Source organism: Eurosta solidaginis, chromosome 5 (genome assembly GCF_040869045.1).
Source record: "Eurosta solidaginis isolate ZX-2024a chromosome 5, ASM4086904v1, whole genome shotgun sequence".
Taxonomy (NCBI): domain Eukaryota; kingdom Metazoa; phylum Arthropoda; class Insecta; order Diptera; family Tephritidae; genus Eurosta; species Eurosta solidaginis.
In genome coordinates this window covers 220,228,661-220,255,519 of record NC_090323.1, presented here as the reverse complement: position 1 = coordinate 220,255,519, position 26,859 = coordinate 220,228,661, and the positions used below count along the sequence as shown (strand labels likewise).

At 37.1% G+C, this 26,859-nt stretch overlaps 1 protein-coding gene across 3 annotated transcripts in view; it reads right to left on the bottom strand.

Annotated features, from left to right (window-relative positions):
- The window catches only part of Dscam2 (Down syndrome cell adhesion molecule 2), a 392,154-nt gene that overhangs the window by 327,215 nt on the left and 38,080 nt on the right, over positions 1-26,859 (bottom strand). For all 3 annotated transcript variants that reach the window (XM_067788438.1, XM_067788437.1, XM_067788436.1), the window contains exon 3: positions 1,987-2,319. In XM_067788438.1, coding sequence (XP_067644539.1) covers positions 1,987-2,319 — 333 coding nt within the window. The remainder of the gene's footprint in view (positions 1-1,986; positions 2,320-26,859) is intronic.

The following is a 26,859-nucleotide window of genomic DNA, read 5'->3' as shown; positions in this document are numbered from 1 at the left end:
AAAGGCAGTAGAACCTTTGAAGTCTACTACAGTGTCCATATGAACGTAAGTACAACTAGGAGCCATGGTGGTGGTGTCGTGTCCGCCAAATTCTGTCGTTCACAGTTATTACTTGCTCACAGTGTTGTATGTATTAAGACGAGGCTTCTAAACATAACGTTTTTTAGGCATAAGCGCAAAATAGACGATGTGGATGACAAGAATAAGATTCTTCAAAAAAAAAAAAAAAAAGAGTTTCGATTACTAACCGCATCATGATATATAAGTACCGGTTGGTGACTCAAACGCCAGAGAGATCAAGGAAGGGGTCTTTTGGTTCTACACTTGGAAAGTTTAGCCTCCACATTGTAACACCTCCCAAATTATTGAACCTGTCTTCTAAATAACAAGTTCCTGTTTAAAAAAAAAAACATCAAACAACGTGGCTGTCTTTAGATCAAAGAAAGCTAAATTAATTCGATCATGGTAGACTTATCCAGAATTTTCCGGATGTGCTTACTCTACGTAACTCAGACCACTATCAAAGTTTCAAAGCTTCAAAGTCTATTAATAACCCACTATCAGTGGCAGCCGAGAGACGTTGCAAAGAGAGTGTATGTAAATGAAATTTTACTATCAGTGCTGCTCCTGAAACAGCTAACAGGCGATTACTTATGTCGGCTATCATTCCTGCTCACTGAGAGCAGTTTTCTGCCCATAAGACGTTGCTCAGATATTATTGGTTGTTGCCTATAATTTTAAATTTAAAAAGATGTTTTCTCCATTTATCTTGTTTTGCTCATTTCTAAACATGAACTTTTTGGACACACGAATGTTTACCTGTCAGCTTCAGATATACGTATCGCCACCTAATTCTGATGATGTGAGAGTTTTAATAACCAGACTTTAGAAAAACAAGCGCCAGGTAACGACAAACTACCTGCCGAGCTGTTCAACGTGAAGGTTAAAGCTTGTAATATAATGAATCCACTCCTATTATACAAATTACGGATTAGAACTTATTGGTTGTCAAGCCTCTGCTCTCGAATATAAATTCGAGACTGCAAAAGACTGCCCCTTTTTGGAAATCAACACCAACATTTAAAACAAAGCAAGCTTAGAAATCAAAAATGTTCGAGAGAGAAGGTCCCGTTATATGGAAAGTCCTTCATGGTATCGACGACAAGTATTGAAGAAGGGATAATTAAATGCCATAAGAACTACTCACTCAGAGCTGCCACAATAAGCTTTCTTATGAGGTGTAAACATTATATAGGTATGTTAACTGGGACGATTTTCCGTCAGCCCTTACCAAATTTGGTTCAGAGACATAGCGAAGGGAAATACCAAATATTAATGAAACTCGTGTCTGGAATAATAATGTTGATATTGGGTCACACACAACTCCGTTGTTACGTCCGAAGAGGCCGCATCCATACAGAATCGATATCGTTCTTCGTCGAGTTCAAGGAACCTTGTTATCAGCACACAATTTTCAGCCATTTTACAAGAGGAAAGCATATTACTGTAACAGGTTAAAGACATACTTTTCCAGAATCAGGTCTAGACTGCGGTCAGTCCCTGCATAACAAAAACCATATCCTACTGAAATTGCTAATTTACTTGAATTTTCATTGGAGAGCTACGATGACAGTAGTTGAATCTTTAGAAGTCCAATGCGAACAAACACTTTTTTACGGCAAGGTCTCATCTTAGTAAAATAATATAAAATAATAAATATATATGTCCGTCGAACTATTGCAGTGTCTTTTGCAACACACGCTTATCTTACTTTTTGAATTATTTCTGTTATTTTTCTATAGCTTGACCTTTTTAATAATTTATATGAACTTGCACTTCACAATGAAGCAATACGTGAGCAATCGCAACCTCATCTAGCACGACATTACCCACAGCTAAAAAACAAAGAATGTGCTACATATACAAACCCTCGACTATAATTCAAATTTTTTAAAGTAAAAAGAAGTGATTGCAACATTTACTTACCAGCACGCACTTGCACATCGCGCGATACAATTCGTCCCACACTGTTGCTAGCGATGCAACGGTAAATCGTATTATGCACGTCCTGATGATAAGCCGCCGCCGGAAATGGCAAGAGTACCAAAGTGCCATTGCGCAAAACACGGCGCACACCATGAATCTCTGACACTGCAGTGCCATCTGCATGTACCCAATCGATGGTTGGCTGCGGACTACCGGACGCCGAACAGTCGAGCCAACCGCCTGAAGAATTTGAAAATTCAACACGTCCCGGTGGCTCCATCACAAAGCCAGGACCGCGCAAATGTGCATCGAAAACTTCGGTCACAGCGGCATCTGCAAAGATAAAGAACGCAAATTTAAATATATGGAAAATATATATGACTATTTAAATGTGTGCTTCAAAATCGTAGCTTTTCACATATTTATTTATTACATACATATATATCTTAAGAAAAATATTAATATAAATTCAGTGTGCAATAAAGCAATGAATTGCAAAGTAAAACGAAAAAAAAGTAAGGAAGTCTAAGTTCGGGTGAAACCGAATATAATATACCCAGCTGTGCACTTATAACGCTGTTGTTGTTCGCTTTGTGTGGTTAGTAGTTTTATAAGGCTGCGCAATATTTCATATTTCTTTATTCAGTCTATGATTTACAAGAATCTTACAGACTATATTAAACATTATTAAACATAAGGTTTGTTTACAGTAAAGTTAATTTAAAATGGAAAATAACATATTTTTAAAACTTCGACGAGATATCGAAAAATCAATACAATAATTATTATTGATTGAGTTAATAGCAATTAGAGCGCGAGAGTGCGTAATTAAATCTAAACTGGTAAATTACAAACATAGTATATTGGCGCAAATTCCGTGATGGAACACAAAAGTTTAAAGACTCTAACAGTATTGGGCAATCAATATTGCCATTGGAAACATTATAGATGTAATTAGTCTTCTACTTTCTAATGTGTGAAAATTAATTAGCTTACACCTAGAGATATATGGAGGAAGAGGCAGATCGAAGTTTATATCGTATAAATAATACTTCATGAAAATTTTTTGCACACGCTCGACACTCTTATTGTGTACCTCATAATAAGGACTGCATATTATGGAACCATACTCATATACTTCTTGCTTTTCGGGAGCTGAGCATTGAACTCGAATCTCCAATATTCATATCAGTGCAAAGGCAGATGCCTTTAGCTACTCAGCCATATGAATGTCCCGTTGCTCGCTTCACAGTTGGTCTCCAAGAATTTACTCTTTTTAGAGTTTATTTAATTGCCTATTAGTTCTCATTCCATTTATCTAATTAATTGACTCATTATTACAAGGACTCTGTCCTGACAATTTGTTACAATCTAAGTTCTCAATACATAATCCTTCCAAAGAATTTACTCGACTCAGCGCCTCCACGAACTCCAAAGTTTTTTGATGCCACTTATACCGGAATGTATGTAATATTTTTTCCAAATATGAGTCAAATTGAACCACAAATACGATTTTTTTTATTATGTCGTTCCTTGTGCCACCTGGCGGCGATTTTTTTCATAAAGCGATTTCTATTTCTGTATGTAATATGTGTTCCAAATATTAGCCAAATCGGACCACAAATACGATTTTTTTATATATCGTTGCTTGCGCCACCTGGCGGCAATTTTTTTTTTGTGTCGCTTTAAATTCAAGGTGTAATATGTGTTTCTAAGTATTCTGTATTCTAAGTTTCAAGCTTGTAGCTTAGCGGGAAGTTACTTAAATTTCAATTACAAAATTCTGTTAGCTACACAAAGTCAAGCTAAATAAAACGGTTGAAAAAGAATACGTAGGCTAAGACTGATGAACTTGAGCCGGTAAAAATACAGTTTAACAGTTGTAGCTATGAAAAAAATGTTTATACCAAATTTCGTTCGTATTGGCAGATTTTTGTTCGACTTATGGCATTAAAAGTATTTCGGAAAGAGTAAAAAAAGGGGCGGTCACACCCATTTCCAAAACTTGTTTAAGTTTCGTTCTTAGCTCAACCATACCACTACTGAGGTAGAATATCAGTTAAATGTAGTTAAGTACCATAGAATTATTGCAAACATCGTTTAAGTTAGCCCTAAGAAAAGTGGGCGTGGTCTTTACATGATTTTGATTAATTTCACTCAGTCGATATTATTTGGCAAAGATAGTGTATCTGCAAAATTTCAATGTTATATCTTAAACGGCTTTTGATTTACGGCTTGTTACACTTCCAAATTTTTTTCTTCTAAATGTGGGTGGTGCCACGCCTATATTCCAAACTTTTTTGAATTTTTTTGTTTGCGTCATAAAACCAAAACACACAGAAACTTTATTAGCTTAGCGGTATTTGTTTTTGAATTGTCTCATTTTTTCCATTTGTCTAAATTTCCATATTGAAAAAGTAGTCGTGATTATCTTACGATTCCGTTCATATTCAATACCAATATATTCTGCGTCCAGATAAGCCCGTATACATAATTTAGTGAAGATATCTAAATATTTGCTCAAGTTATCGTGTTAACTTACGGACAGACGGACGGACGGACATGGCTTAATCAAATTGTTTTTCTATACTGATGATTTTGATATATGGAAGTCTATATCTATCACGATTCCTTTATACCTGTACAACCAACCGTTATGCAATCAAATTTATAGCACCCTGTGTACAAGTACAGCTGGGTATAATAAAAGTTGGCTTCAAAATGAAATGTGACTAAATAAGAAACTTGACATAAAAGCACGAAACACTTGAGACATTGGCTTGTTGGCGGCTCGTTCGCTGCACCAACGGAAATAAAATTTCAAATTTGCAAACAATGGTATCCAGCTAAGTATCCATAAAATTGTAAACATTAAACTGCCAAAGCACAATGTTGAATGCCCTACAGGAATCGCTTAAGACATTTTAGCGCTCAACATGAAGCCACGGAAATCGCCTCGAAATGTGGAGGAAATGGCTTCAAGTATATGACGTACAAAACGAAATAAAAGTAAAAAAGGAAATTTAAAAAAATACATCGAAGCAGTTAAAACAAAAGTAACAAGTTATAGTTCAAAACGCCAAGTGAAACAATGCATACAAAAACAATTTGTAATGCCAATTGATACTGTTTTTATACCTTTCATGAACATGAAATGGTATATTAACTTTGGTCCGATGTTTGTAACGTTGAGAAATATAGAGGATAGACTAACCATTAAGTATACCGAATTGATCAGGGCGATGAACTGAGTTGATATAGCCATGTCCGTCTATCCGTCCGTCCGTCTGTCTGTTTGAACGAAAACTAGGTTTGAGATATCTCTTTGAAATTCGGCACAAGGATGTTTTTTTGTATTATATTAGACATTTGTCGGATCCGGTAAGATCGGACTACTATAACATATATCTCCCATACAACCGATCGTTCAGATAAGACGATTTTAGTCATTCCTGCCGCTATTTAGAAAGTATAAACGTGAAACTCGGTGATATATATTTTAATATATCATAGAAGATTTTCTAAAATAATCACTTTGATCGGAGCTATATATAGTATATATCTTATACAACCGAACCTTCAGAAAGAAATATTTTTGGCAAATTCTCCCTTAATTTCCAATATAAAAACGTTAAACTTGGTGATATTAATTCTAATATATCATATTCTAATATATAATAGAAGTTTTCATAAAAAAATAATTTCGATCGGAGCTATATATAATATATATCCCATACAACCGATCATTCAGATCGAAAGATTTTTAGCCATTTCTCCCTTAATTTCCAACATAAAAACGTTTAACTTGGTGATATTTATTCTAATATATCATAGAAGATTTCTTGAAAAAATCACTTTGATCGGAGCTATATATAGTATATATCTTATACAACCGATCCTTCAGATAGAAATATTTTTGGCAATTTCTCTCTTAATTTCCAATATAAAAGCGTTAAACTTGGTGATATTTATTCTAATATATCATGTTCTAATATATCATAGAAGATTTCATGAAAAAATCATTTCGTTCGGAGCTATATATAATATATATCCCATACAACCGATCGTTCAGATAAGGGGGTTTTTGCCATTTTTATGCTCAGTTAAGCAGAGCTCACAAAGTATATTAACATTGATTGGATAAAGGTTGCTTGTACAGGTATAAAGGAAACCAGATAGATATAGACTTTCATATGTCAAAATCATCAGTATCGAAAAAAAATTTGATTGAGCCATGTCCGTCCGCCCGTCCGCCCGTTAACACGATAACTTGAAGACAATTTGAGGCATCTTAATGAAATTTGGTATGTAGGTTCCTGGGCACTCATCTCAGATTGCTATTTAAAATGAACGATATCGGACAATGGGCGTGGCACCGCCCACTTTTAAAAGAAGGTAATTTAGCAGTTTTGCAAGCTGTAATTTGGCAGTCGTTGAAGATATCATGATGAAATTTGGCAGGACCGTTACTCCTATTACTATATGTACGCTTAATACAAATTAGCAAAATCGGAGAACGACCACGTCCACTTTAAAAAAAAAAAAATTTTTAAAGTCAAATGTAAAAAAAAAGTTGACATTTTTACAGTATATAAGTACATTATATCAACATTCAATTCCAGTAATGATATGGTGCAACAAAATACAAAAATAAAAGAAAATTTCAAAATGGGCGTGGCTCCGCCCTTTTTCATTTAATTTGTCTAGGATACTGTTAATGCCATAAGTCGAACAAAAATTTACCAATCCTTGTGAAATTTGGTATAGGCTTAGATTCTAAGATGGTAACTGTTTTCTGTGAAAAAGTGCGAAATCGGTTGAAGCCGCGCCCAGTTTTTATACACAGTCGACCGTCTGTCCTTCCGCGCGGCCTTTAACACGATAACTTGAGCAAAAACGATATATCTTTACTAAACTCAGTTCACGCACTTATCTGAACTCACTTTGTATTGTTGTGAAAAATGGCCGAAATCCGACTATGACCACGCCCACTTTTTCGATATCGAAAATTTCGAAAAATGAAAAATATGCCATAAATCTATACCAAATACGAAAAAAGGGATGGAACATGGTAATTGGATTGGTTTATTGATGCAAAGTATAACGTTAGATAAAAAATGTGTAAACTGGGTGTGACATTTACCATATTAAGTAGAAGAAAATGAAAAAGTTCTGCAGGGCCAAATCAAAAGTCCTTGAAATCTTGGCAGGAATACTGTTCGTGGTATTAAATATATAAATAAATTAGCGGTACCCGACAGATGATGGTCTGGGTCACCCTGGTCCACATTTTGGTCGATATCTCGAAAACGCCTTCACATAAACAACTACCACCACTCCCTTTTAAAACCCTCATTAATATCTTTAATTTGATACCCATATCGTACAAACTAATTCTAGAGTCACCCCTGGTCCACTTTTATCGCGATATCTCGAAAGGGCGTCCACCTATAGAACTATGGCCCACGCCCTTTTAAAATACGCATTAACACCCTTCATTTGATACCCACATCGTACAAACAAATTCTGGAGTCACACCTGGTCCACCTTTATGGCGATATCTCGAAAGGGCGTCCACCTATAGAACTAAGGCCCATGCCCTTTTAAAATACTCATTAACACCCTTCATTTGATACCCATATCGTACAAACTAATTCTAGAGTCACCCCTGGCCCACCTTTATGGCGATATCTCGAAAAGGTGTCTATTAATAAATAAGGTGTCTATAGAACTAAGGCCCACTTCCTTTTAAAATGCTCATTAACATGTTTCATTTAATGCCCAAAACGTTCTAGGGTCAGCCCTGGTCCACCTTTATGGCGATATTCTTAAATGGCGTCCACCTATAGAACTATGCCCCACTACCTCTTAAAATACTCTTTAATGCCTTTCATTTGATACACATGTCATACAAACACATTCCAGGGTTACCCTAGGTTCATTTACCTACATGGTGATTTTCCCTTATTTTGTCTCCATAGCTCTCAACTGAGTGTGTAATGTTCGGTTACACCCGAACTTAGCCTTCCTTACTTGTTTATTTTATATTTATCTTAAAAATCGTTTAAGTATGTATATCTGCTCACTATATATTTCTTATCTTATACATCCGATTATATGGAGATTACTAACGAGATAAGATTATTGTTCAACCCAAATCCTTGAAAAGTATGAAGTCTTCGGCACAGCCAAAGACAGCCCCGTCCTTACTTGTTTTTTTTTTTTTTGCACAGCATGTGAGCCAACAACGTTCATATGGACAGACATGTAATTGAAACAAAACAAAAATACACACATTGGCTTAAGTAGCAATGAAAATGCATAAGCACATATTCAAAAGTCACTGCCAAAATCGCATACTGTTCTTAATATTAGCATACACCAACTTCTGTCAGCCACACAGCCCTTTAAGTTCGTATATATGTATATATATGTTTTATATTTTACCAAACTTTTTGTAAGCTAATATTGTACATATTATTTGTTGTTGCTTTTCAACCACTTTTATATGCAGCATTGTTGCAATCATGTTTGCAATTTATTCCTATTCAACATATTGCTTGTTAGGACTCTCGAGAAAAAAAAACATTTTAAGCTCAGTTTCTTTTTCATGTTCTTTTTTCATTTCTTATAAGTATTTTCCTAAGTGTCATTAGGGGCTTTAGTAAAAGAAAGTACGATTTCTCCGCAAGAATTATGAAATTTAGTGCATTTTAAGCTATACTGGACATTGTTAAAAACTTCTTTTCGAAACAGTATTTTTACACTTCTTGGAAACATAAGTGCTTATATTTTTCGTATGTTCCCATTGTGGCTGCGGAGGACTTTGTGCCGTCAAAAAGACACTCCTAATCCTTTGAAGCAGAGCGTTCACATGACATGTTTTTCAATCGGTGCAACTTACATCTCGCAATATGCCCGATATTAGTCGAAATGTCAGCTAATTTTTCCAAGGCCGATTTTTTTGCCGAACATGTAGATATTGCCGGTCAATCTCTATATATGACCCTGAGATATTTGCTACTAGTGGAGACAGTTTCATAATAGTAAAGATCTCAAGCTGTTTCGCCCATAAGAAATAAATAAAAATACAAGGTGTGATTTTCCCTACAAACTGGTGGTACAAGGCAACACCGAATTTTTCGCCTTCTGATCTTAGAATTTCAACCCGCTTTTGTACATAAATTTCCTGATTGATAGATCATATGCAATTCCTGTCTCCTTTCAACTTCTCCCAAATGGATCGGGATGTCTATCCTCGATTTAGCGAGTGTTGCATCGGCCACTTCGTTACCTTATATCCCTTTATGACCGGGAACCCCAGTAAAGAAGTGTGGTTCGGCCTGAACGCAGTTTCTCCAATGCTTATTTGCATTTCAGGACATTTCTTGATGAAGTGCTGTGTGAGATTTTAGCCTTAATCGCCGCCTGACTATCAATATATATATTAACGTGACCACAGCTTAAGCAATCTTCCTCCAGAATTTCATCACGGCTATAATTTCCGCCTGAAGGTCTCTGTGGTCACCTGGCAGCCTGTAGGATCTACTTGTTTGTGGGCTAACAAAGTAAACAGCAGAACCGACACCTTTCAGTAATTTGGAACCTTACACGTGTATACTGTATTTGCCATTTCTGCACCCTGGCACCAAATCTCCGGCTCAATAGTGGTCCCAAGATTTCGAAGCTCAGGCACGGGGCCATATATTCAGTGAGCTCTATATTAGATGGGCTATATTAAATGAGGTTACAACCGATTACTGCACAATAATGGCCACAGGTCCAGGCCCACAGATCGATTAGCTTTGCAACAGAATAAACGGCTACCTCCCTCATCTCTCCAGTTTTTTGCCTCGCAAAACCTGGCATTATCACCGGTTAAATCCCCCGCGACCTTATATGCAACATGGATGTCCCACATGTCGACCATTTTGAACATCCACGTCGTCGGCACTACGCTACCGACTGTCCGACACCCAAAAATCTTGGGTGTGACGTTTGATCACGATCTATATTTTGGTGAGCTTGCAGCCGCAATTGTACCGAAAATCCAGAGCCGTAAAAATTTCCTCAAATCCCTTGCTGGCAGTACTTGGGGAAAAGACAAAGAAACGCTCATTAGCACATACAAAGCAATTGGCCAACCGATTGCATGCTACGCGTCCCCTATATGGTCGCCAAGCCTAAAAATTGACCACTGGAAGAAGCTACAGGCCTACCAAAATACTGATCTCAGAACCGCCACGGGCTGTCTTCTTATGTCCACAGAACTCCATCTACATAATGAGGCGAGAATACTCCCCATCAGGGAGAGAAATGAGATGCTAACCAAACAGTTCCTGATGAATACCCAGAAGCCTGGGCATCCCAACAGACATTTAATTGAATAACCAACACCGCGTAGGGACTTAAGGAGTTATCTCCGTAAGCATTTTGAGGAAATACAGCACCTGAGAACTCAGCCGTATGAAGCAAAAAAAAAACAAGCAGGTCCTTGGTGAACTCCACAAACAGGCGTCGGACGTTTTTTGCCAGGAATTGCCCGGTGAATCCAGTACTCAAAACTTGCGGAAGAGGAACGTATACTCCCCAGGGAAATGCGAGTCACTCTGGCTCAACTTCGTTCTGGATACTGTAACAGGTTAAACTCTTACCTATCCAGAATCAACTCCGACATACAAAATGTATGCCCCGCTTGAATATGTCCCCACATGACACCAACCATCTCTTTAATTGTAATGTGGAACCAACGCCTCTAACACCCCTTCCATTATGATCCACCTCTGTTGAAACCGCAAGTTTTCTTGGACTCCCCTTAGAGGATATTGATGACAATTTGTGATCGGTCGCAACTATAAGGTGTGGCGAAGCACTGCTGCAACAACAACAACAATATGGGCTATATTTTTACGGCCATAAGGCTTACACTCAAGCTTCTCCGAGTCCTTAAGCCTTGCTGCCGTTTCTAACACGATATTTTTGGCCTTTAGGTCTGCTATGAGGGATGTGTAGAATGACATGCATTACTACCGTACGGGTAGTTTTCAGGGCTCCCTTTATGGCTACATGGATACTCTGCAAGCCCCCTCAAATTTTTTGGTATATTAAAGTGGGGTTAAATAGAACAATAATATCTTCCAAAAATCAACTACGGAGTAGGGCGGTAAAAATTATTCTATAACTCGTAACGCTCCTGGCTGCGGATACGATGACTTATTGTATTTCGGTCCTCTTCGCATCTGTGTCATTCATCTTAATAATGGTTGAAAATCTTATTAAAAAATAAATATAAGGTGCGATAACCTACGAAGAGAGTATTTAGGTCGACCTTATTTTGCAATTTCTGTCATACTCCTTAAAAATTTTTCCTACAAATTGGCCGGACGGGACCTACTTGTTTTATGCCATCTCCTAACGGCATCTGCAAGACAGATAAGTTTTCACTGAGAGCTTCTCATGGTAGAAATGCACTCAGAGTGCTTGCCAAACACTGCCGAGGGACGACAACGCTTGAAAAATATTAATCTAATTTAAAAAACGTGTTTATAAAATTTTGATGTTGCTCTTCCCGGGGCGTGGATCTTCAGTGTAGTAGACGGAGCACGCTACCATTGCACCGGTCATTATAAAATACCAGAGATTTCTACAGACTGGACAGAACTGCTACCTACTTACTACTAGTCCCATGAAGAAAGGATTTAGATATACAAATTGAACAAACCCCAAGATCCGTGCCTACTCATGAGCCATCTCATATCGGATCGTTGGGGCTTTTAAAGTGCTTGATCTTCCGATCTTATGTCCTTATCACATTTTTCTGTACATATTTTCAGGAACACGAAAACTAACCACAATTTCCATTAAAATTTCCAAAATTCTAACTGTAAAAAATCTAACTGCATATATTCAACTAACCGAAAATGAACGATTAACCGAATAATCAAAAGTGATCGGTTAACCGCTTAGTCGACAACTTACGACTACTCGAATATTGCTAGCCAAATAATAGTTGTCAATTCTGTTAGAATTGAATAAAATGGTAAATCGATCAACCAATTAGTTGGAGCTCTACAAAAGACCTTTCTTATATGAGCACTGAGCACAAAGAAATGCATAAAAATTTCTTGCTACTATAACAGATAACAAACACTAATTTCACTATCTTTGAGATGATCTTAAATTTAAAGCAGTTTTTATAATCGGACTGTAAGAAATGTGTGCCATAAACCCGCATCTAATTGAATGGATGCTTAAGTGCTATCAGACTTTAGTACAATGGAAAGTAATTACTTGCATGATATCACTTACATTCATTCACTACACCAAAAAAATATGACACAACAAAAACGTTATTCATATATGGATGAAAAGTTAGTGAATAAATGTGTACACACAATAGATGAGCAAGTGTTTGTATGCATGTGTGGGTGAATGATTTTGGATATGCTGGGATGGGATGCAATTTAAAACATTAAAAAATATATACGAGCATTTACGCTTTCATGCGCAACCCCAAAAGAGTACGAATACTATACGGATGTCAGTAGTACCCTTTTTCGGATATGAAGTGAGTGCAAAAGCGAGTTTATGTGAAACGCTTGGGACAACAGCTTTTGTTTGCCATCACTGAGGCATAAGTGATGGCGACTAGCGAGACAGCGTAGTATAGAAAAGCGCAAGAGAGCTCATAAACAATGTTAAGATACTCAAACTTGCAAAAAATATAAGTATGTGCATTAGGGTGGTAAACATATTTTTTATACTCAGTTGAGCAGAGCTCACAGAGTATATTAAGTTTGATTGGATAACGGTTGGTTGTACATATATAAAGGAATCGAGATAGATATAGACTTTCATATATCAAAATAATCAGGACCGAAAAAAAATTTGATTAAGCCATGTCCGTCCGTCCGTCCGTCCGTTAACACGATAACTTGAGTAAATTTTGAGGTATCTTGATGAAATTCGGTATGTAGGTTACTGAGCACTCATCTCAGAACGCTATTTAAAATGAACGATATCGGACTATGACCACGCCCACTTTTTCGATATCGAAAATTTCGAAAAACCGAAAAAGTGCGATAATTCATTACAAAAGACAGATAAAGCGATGAAGCTTGGTAGATGAGTTGAGCTTATGACGCAGAATAGAAAATTAGTAAAATTTTGGACAATGGGCGTGGCACCGCCCACTTTTAAAAGAAGGTAATTTAAAAATTTTGCAAGCTGTAATTTGGCAGTCGTTGAAGATATCATGATGAAATTTGGCAGAAACGTTACTCCTATTACTATATGTACGCTTAATAAAAATTAGCAAAATCGGAGAAGGACCACGCACACTTTTAAAAGAAATTTTTTTTTAAAGTAAAATTTTAACAAAAAATTTAATATCTTTACAGTATATAAGTAAATTATGTCAACATTCAACTCCAGTAATGATATGGTGCAAGAAAATACAAAAATAAAAGAAAATTTCAAAATTAACGTGACTCCGCCCTTTTTCATTTAATTTGTCTAGGATACTGTTAATGCCATAAGTCGAACAAAAATTTACCAATCCTTTTGAAATTTGGTAGGGGCATTGATTTTATAATGCTAACTATTTGCTGTGAAAACGGGCGAAATCGGTTGATGCCACGCCCAGTTTTTATACACAGTCGTCCGTCTGTCCTTCCGCATGGCCGTTAACACGATAATTTGAGCAAAAATCGACATATCTTTAATGAACTAAGTTCACGTGCTTACTCGAACTCACTTTATCTTGGTATGAAAAATGAGCGAAATCCGACTATGACCATGCCCACTTTTTCGATATCGAAAATTACGAAAAATGAAAAAATGCCATAATTCTATACCAAATACGAAAAAAGGGATGAAACATGGTAAGGTAATTGGATTGTTTTATTGACGCGAAATATAACTTTAGAAAAAACTTGGTAAAATGGGTATGACACCTACCATATTAAGTAGAAGAAAATGAAAATTTCTGCAGGGTGAAATAAAAAAACCCTTAAAATCTTGGCAGGTATTACATATATAAATAAATTAGCGGTATCCAATAGATGATGTTCTGGGTCACCCTGGTCCACATTTTGGTCGATATCTGGAAAACGCCTTCACACCACACTCCCTTTTAAAACTCCCATTAATAACTTTAATTTGATACCCATATCGTACAAGCTCATTCTAGAGTCACCCCTGGTCCACCTTTATGGCGATATCTCGAAAAGGCGTCCACCTATAGAACTAAGCCCCACGCCCTTTTAAAATACTCATTAACATCTTTCATTTGATACCCATATCGTACAAATATATTCTAAAGTCACCTCTGGTCCACCTTTATGGCGATATCTCGAAAACGCGAACACCTATAGAACGAAGGCCCACTCCGTTTTAGAAATACTCATTAACACCTTTCATTTGATACCCATATCGTACAAACAAAGTCTAGAGTCACCCCTGGTCCACCTTTATTGCGATACCTCGAAAAGGCGTCCACCTATAGAACTAAGGCCCACTCCCTTTTAAAATACTCATTAACTCCTTTCGTTTGATACCCATATTACACAAACGAATTCTAGAGTCACCCTTTGTCCACCTTTATGGTGATATCTCGAAAATGCGACCACCTATACAACAACCGCCACTCCCTTTTAAAACCCTCATTAATACCTTTAATTTGATACCCACATCGTACAAACACATTCTAGAGTCACCCCTGGTCCACCTTTATGGCGATATTTCGAAACGGGGTCCACCTATAGAACTAAGGCCCACTCCCCTTTAAAATACTCATTAACACTTTTCGTTTGATGCCCATATTGTACAAACAAATTCTAGGGTCACCCCTGGTCCACCTTTAAGGCGATATCTCGAAACGGCGTCCACCTATGAAACTAAGAATTACTCCCTTTTAAAATACTCATTAACACCTTTCTTTTGATGCCCATATTGTACAAACAAATTCTAGGGTCACCCCTGGTCCACCTTTATGGCGATATCTCGAAACGGCGTCCACCTATGGAACTAAGGATTACTCCCTTTTAAAATACTCATTAACACCTTTCATTTGATACCCATATCGTACAAACGCATTCTAGAGTCAACCCTGATCCACATTTATGGCTATATCCCTAAATGGCGTCCACCTATAGAACTATGGCCCACTCCCTCATAAAATACTCTTTAATGCCTTTCATTTGATACACATTCCAGGGTTTCCCTCGGTTCATTTTCCTACATGGTTATTTTCCCTTATGTTGTCACCATAGCTCTCAACTGAGTATGTAATGTTCGGTTACACCCGAACTTAACCTTCCTAACTTGTTTTCTTTATTATTTTTTCAATTATCAGTGGATATGTCTGTATCAAGCCCATTTCTGCTACCATTTGATTTTACTGCTGCGTTCACTTGAAAAATATTGGAAACGGAGGAATGATCCGATGACTAACAAACTAAGTGTACATACGTTCATGCTTTCTTGAAACCCATAAATAAATCAGAATAAAAAGACTACGTCTGTATTAAAGAAAAATTGCCTCTATTTTTGGTCCATTTGTATAAAGGTAGTCCTTAAAAATTTTTTATAATCTTTTTATTTTCAAATTTTTAGTACTGCCTACAAAAAGGCAATTGCAACTTTGATTAGTAATTTAAGTAATTCCTAAATTAAAATTCTTATATTTATTTATTTATTCAAAATAGCAAGATTTAATAGAATTAGTGGAATTTTCGCTGACAACACTGGCCAAAACAACAGAATTCCACCTCGCATCATAACAAGAGAATTCCACCTCGTTTGTCAGCTACTTAATTTGCACAGCTGAAAATCGTGGTGAAATTCGCTTACGCCTGAAAGTCTAAAAGAATCGTGGTGAAAGTCGCGTACGCCTAAAACATGCAAAGACGTGCATTGAGTTGGGCTTTCAACGAGGTGGAATTCTACAACGCCTGCAACACTCAGGAAGCTAGCCATGAAGGTATGGCCTAATCTTCTAAATAGTTCGAATTATGCGTTACGTAGCTCAAATTTTTTGATCAAACGTTGCACTGTCACCGAGTTTTAAACGATATTTCAGGTTTCAAGTCTCTATATATCCAGGAAGTTAGTTAAAAATCGATTAAAAGACTCCAATTTAAAACGAGTTTTCTCAATATCTCGATCCATGCGCTACCTAGCACAATTGTTTTGATAAAATATTGCATTGCCACCGGGTTCTGACTTACCACCCAAGTTTCATGGCTCTAGCTCATCGGGAAGTTACTAATCGATCGCAAGATTCCCCCCGTTTTTAAAGGATTTGCAGTTATCTTGATTAGCGCCACCTAGCGGAACTTTGTTTTCTATAAGTTCTATTGTCATCAGGCCTCTAACTAAGTGCCAAGTTTCAAGTCTCTAGGAAACCGGGAAGTCAGTTAAAAATGGATTGAAAGATTCCCAAATTAAAATTTGTTTTCTTACTATCTCGATCCGCGTGCCACCTAGCGAATTTTTTTGATCAAATTTTGCATTGTCACCGGGTTCTGACCCACGACCCAAGTTTCAAGACTCTGGATCAGCGGCAAGTTACTCAAAAATTGATCGCAAGATTCCTTTCGTTTGTCAGGGATTTGTAGTTATCTCAATTAGCACGCCACCTAGTGGAACTTTGTTTTCTATAAATTGTATTGTCACTGGGTCTCGAACTACGTGCTAAGTTACAAGTCTCTGGATCTCCGAGAAGTTAGTTAAAAGTCGATCGCAAAATTTCCATTTTAAAATTAATTTTCTGTATATCTCGATCCTAGCGGATTTTTTTTCACTTGCATTGTAATGTCTCTCAGATCTGAACTATGTTCTAAGTATCAATTGTCTAGCTCAACGGGAAGTTACCGAAAAAGACTTTTCCGTGGGTCAAAAATTCGTATGGAAATGAGGGGACAAACATGAAAGCGACTTTATATAAAGGTAAAAAAAACTAATATTCTAAATAATAAATTGTTTAATAAGTTCTGAAATGATTCTGAACATTAACTAGTGAAATCGTGTGCAACAAATCTAATATTGAGTTGAATTTGTATCGATCAACCTTTTTCATGTAACTGTATGATATAAAACTAAAAATGTTTATAAGTCTGGCCAAATATGCTAACAATGCTGAATGTAGATTTACAGAGATACCTATAACTTGTGTAATAACAAAATGAAAAATGGCCAAATTTAACCGCGCGAAAGAACAATCGCTAATCAATTTTTGAATCAAACTCTCATGCAACAGCCCCACAAGAAATTGTCTCTTCAACCGATGATTTTATCTTGCTTTTATTTTTCTTCAAATGTTTGATTTATACGGGGTTTATTTAATGTTTTGGTAATTTTTCGCATATGAGATCGTTTTTTCGGCAAATATTTGTTTTAATAACTCAGCGCAGCCTTACATTACATCATATTACATTTCGTTTCGCGTTTCTTCAATGTCTACTCCTTTCGCATATTGGAGTTTCTCAAGGTGCTCAAAGTATTTGTTTGTTAGAATTATGATCTCTTCATTTTACTCGAGTCGGTTAGACCCAAACACATTCGATTATTGCGTCAACTTGCCTTAGCTGGCGCCACTTTGAGGGAACGCATCCTGAAAATTTTCCTGCCACAATTAATGAAAAAGGAAAGGCGTGGGTTCAAGCGCGCGGCTGTAAAGTGTCGAATATTATGTGTAGGTATTACAACCTTAGACTAACAAAGTTGCTTCTATCATTAAAAAGAAAGGACTGGCTCATGACGGGTATTCTGACTGGACACTGTCTTCTGACATTACATGCCTTTAAATTAGACTTGGTCAGTGATAGCAGTTGTAGAAAGTGCGGGTTGGCGGAGGAAACGATCGAGCACGTTCTATGCTCGTCCCCTGCACTTGCCAGGCTAAAACTACAGAAATTAGGAGTGATACAGATGTCATATTTAAAAGAAGTATGTGGCATAGGTAATAGAAAACGTATAGTATTTTCCAAGATAACGGAGTTATTTTATAACTTAGGTCCTTGTATTTCATAGTGTTTTTCAGTTTGGTCGTTACATAAACTTCTGGTAAGACTACGGACCCATTCAGTCTATGTGAGGTCCTCAAGGACCGGCCAGTTCAACCTAACATAATGAAAAAGCAACATTCAAACTTTGATTTTTTGTCATTAGAAAGTGTAAAAAAATAAATTTTTTAGTTTAAAAAAAATATATCTGTAATTTGATTTAGAAGCTTCTCATGGACATTGTTACTGTATAGTTTGGCCGCTTAAATTGAGGTTATGTTGCGTATAGAATAGAAGGCAGTAAAAGAAGGTAGTCGAATGGAGTGGAATGAAGAACAGTAGGAAGAGCAGAGTTGCATTTGATCAATATACGTTCAATCATTTTATCAATATTAAAGATAAATGTAGAAAAAAAATTAAGTACTTGAATATAAGCAAACATTTTCTCTCAATTACTGGAATTAAGGTGTCCTAAATGCTATATATTCGAATATTATTACAGGTTATGTCTGTTTAAAAATTTTACTTGAATTTTCTTAAAGACTTTCGTAATATGGGCGTTAGCAATGTTTGTGTGTGCATGCTAATTTTGAGCGATCAGCTGTTAGTTTCGCTACTTGGTAAAGTTTACAATGCAAATGCCTACGTAAGACCCCGCTTAGAAAAGATTTATTCTAATTTAAAAATTTGTTTAGGACCTTCAGTGTAGTAGGCGGAGCACGCTATCACCGCATCAGGGCGGCCACTATTGATTCCTTAGAAAAATTGAATCACCTCGTCACCTAACTAAGTCTGGTTCTAAGGCCGCTGCTTTTTTCATATGCGTTTTATTATCTGGCGAGAATAAGAATTCCACCTTAGAATATGGGACTTACTACACAAACTAACAACCTTCATATAAAAATATCTAACTATAATTGTAAATTTCTGAACTTCAATTGAAAATTTCAAATTTCAGTTGTTCTCTGAACTTTGATTGTAACTTTCTGTACCAAACGTCAAAAAGTTTTAGAACATCAATAATCAAATTTCTCATATTTTATGGACCACCCCAATACACCAGTGCACTTGTAATAGTAACCGGCCAGCAAAAGTATACATATATGTACAGTAATTTATATATATAAAAATTTGCGATTATATAGAAAGTATGGAATTTGTAAAAAAATGTAGAAAAGTGAAAAAGCGAATAATATTTTTATGGCTAATATAAAACTGTTTGTCATGTAGCACAACGCTGCTGCAAGTTTCGTACGAATGTGTTACATAGTACTTAAGGGAAAAATAATTTAAAAGAGTTTTGAGTCTGAGCATTACCCTGCAAAAATAGTTGGATCATGTGGTCCACTGGAGTACTTACCATTATACTCCACTGTAATGTAGCAACGAAGCAACTCATGTTTCTACACGAACATATTGTAAGCCGATCATTGCTCGTTTTTAACGATTGTAATCACTACACGATGTTTATTGGACTGTGGGTGCTCCATGGATTACTCTGATGTAATGCGGAACTGGAGTATATGGTCCAGTCCTAGGACATCGCAATGTTAAGTGGACCATATTTCTTGTATGAATTGTGGTTAATTTTGGCCACTTGGTTGGTCCCTAGCGAGTACTCCATACGTGCATGCATGGAGTACTCGTGATTTTTGCAGGGTAAAAGTCATGCGACGGGTAGCCAGCAAACGGCGCATACCAAACAAAAGGCGGCACATAAAATTAGAGGGAGTAAATTACATTCTTTGTTGCCAGTTGAAGCCACAAAACGGAAATATCAGTAAAGTCCACTCTTTTCCCTAACTAATGTACTTACAAGATTGCAATGACGCAATTGTGCACAATGTACATTTAATGGTGGGGGTGGCAGTCACCATTTGGTGGCTTAGCATATCAGTATTTAAAGCACTCAGGAAATTTAGTATTAACGTAGACTACAACTTGCGTCTGCTTTGACATACTCATGTATATACGCACACTAATCTTATGGAATTTTACTTAAGTATATAAATGACAATCTAGAGTAAAAATTGAAGATGAGGCGTGGAAAGAAGTTAACACTAAATGGTGTGTAACTAAACTCTTTGAAGATTCGCAGTTGCATTTCTTTTGAGATTTTTATAAAGCAAAAAGTGGTATTACTTGTCTACCATAACGAGGGTCTCAGATTCAATTCACGAGAAAAGTGACACCAATATACTTTATTTACCGTTATTCGGTACAATATCGTCTCTTGGCAAAAGTTTTTAAAAATACTCCGAGTATATTTCTACCAAATTAAAATAAAGAATTTGCAAGCAAAAGCTCAGCCTTAATTTCCTCGAGGTTATAGCCCGCCAGTTGAAGTCCAAGCAATTTAAGCCAGCTTATCAACATCAGGTGATGTCCACGATGATGACGTCACGTCATAATAACCAACAATATTATTAAGGATTTTCTGTTGTCTCTTCAGTGCTCGCTTCCTTTTAATTTTTCCCGCAAGTTGGCGGGACCTACTAAAACAACGTCTCCAAACGGCACGAGTAAAACAAAGAAGCTTACACTAATATTGCTTTGCCCGGGAATTGAGCCCAACGTGTTCTCTTTTATAATGGAGCACGCTACCACCATACCAGGCGTGCTTAACCAACGAACCGATATCATTTGGTTACGATAATTAACGTTAATAAACGAAACAAAGTCATTTCATTTCGTTTATTAACGTTAAGAACGTCAAATTAACGAAATGATTTTGTTTCGTTTTCTGCCATATCAAAACGAAATCAAATCGTTTATGTTGATTATTAATTTCAAACTATGCTGGCAAAGCTGATTGATGGCTGAGTCATAAAAGGTGAAAGCATTAGCCAAGCTGATTGCAACTTTTCTCATGAATTATGACAGTACGAACATTTCTCAGTGTACTTTTGACATTACCACCAACGAACTACACAAACAAATTACATTTACAATTTTTAACGTTAACGAAGGCTTTTCGTTTCCGTTAAAAACGAGATACAATTTATCTTGATAATTTCTTTATCGATAATATTTCGAAGTGTTTCGACGGAAACGGTGGAAATTTTTTGATAAACGATTAGCTTAACGTTAAGGTGCATCCCTGCACCATACAAAGACGGCCACCATGTTAACGTATTTAACCATTCCTATAAGCTGCGGGAGGGAATTCAGTAAGGCCACGAGTTACTATAATTTTTTAAATTATATTAAATTTTATTTATTATTTATTTTTAAATTATAAATTAAATTCGAAATTCGATGGGACTACCTTTATTTAATCTGCGCGATACTATAAATTTACAGAATCTGCCTCGAGCTTTCGCTCTATGAAGTTCCTACTCGCTAACCACTGAGATTTTCTATACAGCGTGCAAAAATGGAGTATAATCTGAGTACTCCCAGTTTTTGTGTTATCGATTTTGACGATTCTCTGTCACAATCGTTTCCTACGCCGATGACTGCACAATAATGGCCACAGGCCCAGGCAATAAAATAAACGGCTATCTCCCTGATCTCTCCAGTTTTTTCGCCTCGCGAAACCTGGCATTGTCACCCACTAAATCTTCCGCGACCTTATTTACAACATGGACGCCCCAAATGTCGACCATATTGAACATCCACGTCGATGGCACTACGCTACCGACTGTCCGACACCCCAAAATCTTGGGTGTGACGTTTGATCAGGATCTACATTTTGGTGCGCACGCAACCGCAATTGTTTCAAGAATTCAGAGCCGTAATAAAATCCTCAAATCCCTTGCCGGCAGTACCTGGGGAAAAGATAAATAAACGCTCTTGACCACATACAAAGCAATTAGCCAGCCGATTACGTGCTACGCGTCACCCATATGGTCGCCAAGCCTAAAAACCACCCACTGGAAGAAACTACAGGCCTGCCAAAATACTGCTCTCAGAATCGCCACGGGCTGTCTTCTTATGTCCCCAGAACACCATCTGCATAATGAGGCGAGAATACTCCCCATCAGGGAGAGAAATGAGATTCTGACCAAACAGTTTCTGTTGAATACCCAGAAACCTGGGCATCCCAACAGACATCTGATTGACCAACCAGCTCCGCCCAGGGGCCTAAGGAGTCATCTCCGTAAGCATTTTGAGGAAATACGGCACCTGAGAACCCAGCCGTATGAAGCGGAAAAACACAAGCAGGTCCTTGGTGAACTCCATAGACAGGCGTCGGACCTTTATGTCGGGAATTGCCCGGTGAATCCAGTACTTGAAGAAAAATATCCAGAACTCGCAGAAGAGGAACGCATACTCCCCAGGGAAACGCGTGTCACTCTTGCTCAACTTCGTTCTGGATACTGTAACAGGTTAAACTCTTACATATCCAGAATCAACCCCGACATACAAAATGTATGCCCTGCTTGCAATGTGTCCCCACATGACACCAACCATCTCTTTAATTGTAATGTGGAACCAACGCCTCTAACACCCCTTTCCTTATGGTCCACCCCTGTTGAAACGGCAAGTTTCCTTGGACTCCCGTTAGAGGATATTGATGACAATTTGTGATCGGTCGCGGCTATTAGGTGGGGCGAGCATTGCTACAACAACAACAACAACGATTCTCTGTCTGATCTGGTATATTACGGAGAACATCACCACTAAAATAATAAGCCGACTATCTTGGGGAAAATTTGGCCAGATCACGTTGAACCCTCTATATCATCCCACCTCCTTTCGTGATAGATCTGGGGTCGCCAGGATTTTTCTGCTAAATAAACAGGATTCGCTATGTCTATACGATGTTGGCGATGGAGTTGGAGAAGCTTTAAATTTTGCTTGCAACCACTTGAAAAACGGCCACTTCAAAACCTATTGAATGCTTTCTCGTAGCTTTCTAAACAGAGGTGCACACTTCCGAATGAAGCATTTGGCATGGACGTGTAATTTCGAAAAGCAGTCACAGCTAAATGGTTAGGCTCAAACGGTAAACATCAATATGTTACCAATAAGGCTCCCATCGCTTCAGTTCCACCGCTGGTACGTGCTGCTTACTTCGCAATCACTTTAGCCCCGATACTTTTAGCTGTCAACTTTTCCGTGCGTAAAAAAGTGCCAGTCAACATAATAGGAGAAGTTCGTCCTAAAATTCTTCAGGGTTATATAATCAGTTACAGTAATTATTGTTATTATTTGTTCCATTTAGGAGTCGGGACGTAATTTCACGAATTGCATAAGAACAAGATTCCTTTCACAATGTTTTATGTATGGGCAATTTTGAAAATGTATTTTTTTATTTTGTTTTCAGGAAATCTTCTATGATATATTTGAATAAATATCACCAAGTTTAACGTTTTTATATTGGAAATTAAGGGAGAAATTGCCCAAAGTTTTTCTATCTGAAAGATCAGTTGTATGGGATATATACCATTAATAGCTCCGATCAAAGTGATTTTTTAGGATATCTTCTAAGATATATTAGAATATATATCTCCGAGTTTCACGTTTATACGTTCTTAATTGCAGCAGGAATGATCAAAATCGTCTTATCTGAACGATCGGTTGTATGGGAGATATATGTTATAGTGGTCCGATCCTACCGGATCCGACAAATGTTTAATATAATACAAAAATACATCCTTGTGCCAAATTTCATTGAGATATCTCAAAATTTGAGGGACTAGTTTGCGTTCAAACAGACAGACGGGCGGACAGACGGACGGACAGACGGACATGGCTATATCAACTCAGTTCGTCGCACTGATCAATTCGGTATACTTAATGGTGAGTCTATCTTCTATATTTCTCAACGTTACAAACATCGGACCAAAGTTATATACCATTTCATGTTCATGAAAGGTATAATAAATGTAAGGCGCGATAACCTCCGAAGAGATTTAAGGACGAGATTTTCTTCTAATTTGCGTCGTGCTCCTTGCAATTTTTCCTACAAATTGACGGGACGGAAGCTACTTGTTTTATGACGACTCCGAACGGCATCTGCAAGGCAGATGAGTTTTTCATGGCAGAAATACACTCGGAGTGCTTGCCAAACACTGCCTACGGTGGACCTCGCTTAGACAAATTTTCTTCTAATTGAAAAACCTTGTTTCTAAAATTTTGATGTTGCTTTGCCCGGGGCGTGAACCGAGGATCTTCGGTGTGATAGGCGGAGCACGCTACCATCACACCACGGCGGCCGCCAATAGAAAGTTATTAGCAACCCAAAATCTGCAAAAACAATTAACTTATATTTAAGGATACAAAAGCTATACCTACCAATACACAGATATATCAGTTTTGTTAATTAATGTAAAATTAATGGAGCATTCCACGAATGGTATAGGACAAATTGTACGCTCTTTAACAGCATTCATTCTTAGCTTAAGGCAAACCATACCTTTATAAGTATAGTATAAACTATTTGGTACATTAATATAGTGTGGTAAATGTCGTAATTAAGCATCCGTTTGTACAGGACATCGAAAGTTCTTCAGATTCTTAGTTGCAGTGAGTCCAATGAATTTTCAGCGAAACTAATAATTAGGGCTTTTCTTTGCAATCGATGTTTAGAAACCCTGCCGGTATTCCCTATCGCACAAGTCACTTATTCGATACGACATTTGTGAAGAATTGAACGCCGATATCGGGCGATATCTCCCTTGCTTCGAATTCTTATAAGCCTTTGGTTAGGACTGTTCCCCCAGTGCGAAACGACATTTAGAGAATTTTTCAATAAGAATATACGTAACTAAAGCGATTAGACGAAAAGTATCGAGAAGATATTATTTTTGTAACGGGAAAGTAAGTTCTTCGATATTTTGGGAAGTCAAATTGGCAAAGAAGATTCAAATTGATAAGGGAAAATTTGCATTTCTGAGTCAAAGAGAGAAACCAGCGTCAATGATTTTTCCAAAGCTGCATTAATAGCAAACGCCACTAAGGAGTCAGGTAATCCAAAAATTCGAATGAATTCGTGTCCCATAATTAAGACTGAGATATATGTTCTTGCAAGATAATGGAGTGGAGAAAACTAATGAGATTTGCTCACGTTTTTAATATTAAAAAAAATCTTTGTTTTGGACATGCACCAAGATTCAATAAATCAGACAGGTGTAGTCTAAATTACAAAATAGAGTCGCGTTTTACAATAATCGTCCCCATAAATTTAAGTTTTACTTCTTGACTTATCTGCAGCATTGATTTTTTCAGTATCATAAAAAAATATTACATTAATGCCTGTCTGAACTTTTAAGTAACCAGCAGAAAAATAACGTCTGCGGTCTATATTTCCTTTTGTTGGAGGACCTATTTCGCTTTCCTGAGTGGAAATTGAAAAGCTTTGGTCAACGGAAATGAATGTCTGGATCTTCGGATTATCACACTGTCCGAAATTGAGGAATATGGAAACCCCATGCTGACGTCAATGTGATGATTGGTGATCTTGAGCAATGTCAAGAAAATCCTGATGAGTATCTGGGAGGCTTGTAAGACGAAAACTCGCGATTGGCGGTACAGCGGTACAAGACTCTACATTAATCTATGTAAACGAAGCGTTAAGAGGTAGGATCATTGGGCAGAAAATGGTGGCTGGCGTAAAAATATAAAGCGGCAAAGTTCTACTGCAACGATGCTTCGAAAAATCAGAGCTTAAAGATATATATTGATAGCAAAAAATATAAATGTGTGGCTTATCAGAACATTATTTTAAACAGCTCTGGCTGACCCTAGGAACATTTAGACAAACATAGAATAGCCGTATAATCAAACCCGACAGACATGGCTCCAACTTTTTTTATCTATCTACCTGGCTCTCCTCTGGCTAACCATTTTCTTTCTCTCTGATTTCCTCTCCCCTCTACGTTTTGTAGTTTACCTATATCGGTACATTCAACTAACACATCAGTTTCCTACTTCCATAAACCTTCCCGTTTTTCCTCTTGCTCTTCCTGCTCTTGCTCTTAGCAAAGTTTAACTATCACTACTACTCTTAATCGTATTCTTACTTTTACTCTCACTCTCCATCTTCCTCTTGTTCTCTTTACTTTCCCACTTCCCTTCGACTTTCTCCACTTTTCCTTTCCATTTCCTCTTCTCTTTTCTTTCTTTCCCCGTTCCTATGTGGGCATATATCGAGTTTGGCTTTTCTCTGCACAGTACATTATTAAGGTAGTAAAAAGGTAGCAAAATAGTACCAAAAATTGTCCCTTCCTACTACTTAAAAATTTATGACCGGATTTTGAGGGCTTTAAAATTTTTGTTGTTGTACTAATGACCTCACTTGTCTGGTTTTATTGCATCATGATCATGCACCATTACAACTTCTCCAGCAAATTAGAAAAATTTAAAAAAGAGCTCTAAAAAATTATCGATATAAAGAGAACTTCAAAATGTTACAGTTATCTATTGCCTTAATATTTGCTTGGAGGAAAAAGTTTCGTTAAAATATTTTTTTTGTTTGTTTGCGAAAGGAATTTATATCGCCTTATTAACTGCAAAAACGTATAGAATTAGTTACTTCTTGGCGATAGACGATAAAATTATCAGAAAATTGCACGCAGGGATATATTGGCATTAAAAAAGGAAATAAAAAGAGCAATTTGGAAAATCAGCCAGAGTCACCGATTTTTCATGGAATGCTCGGAAAACTGTTTTCCGTAATATTTTGCAAAACTAACGAAAATAATAAAAAATCCATTAAATGTGTGTGTTGAAACGAAAGAAAATAATTACTTGAACGCAAGCCTTTAGCGAACTTAAAATAGCACAATGAAGCAAATTTTGTTATGAAGTTTGTTTGATTCGTTCATTGCTTTCCCAACCCAATTGTCAACCTCACCTAACCGGTTAGTTTTTTATGGAAATAAAAAATAAAAATAAACTTCGGACTTCGGAAATAAAAAAC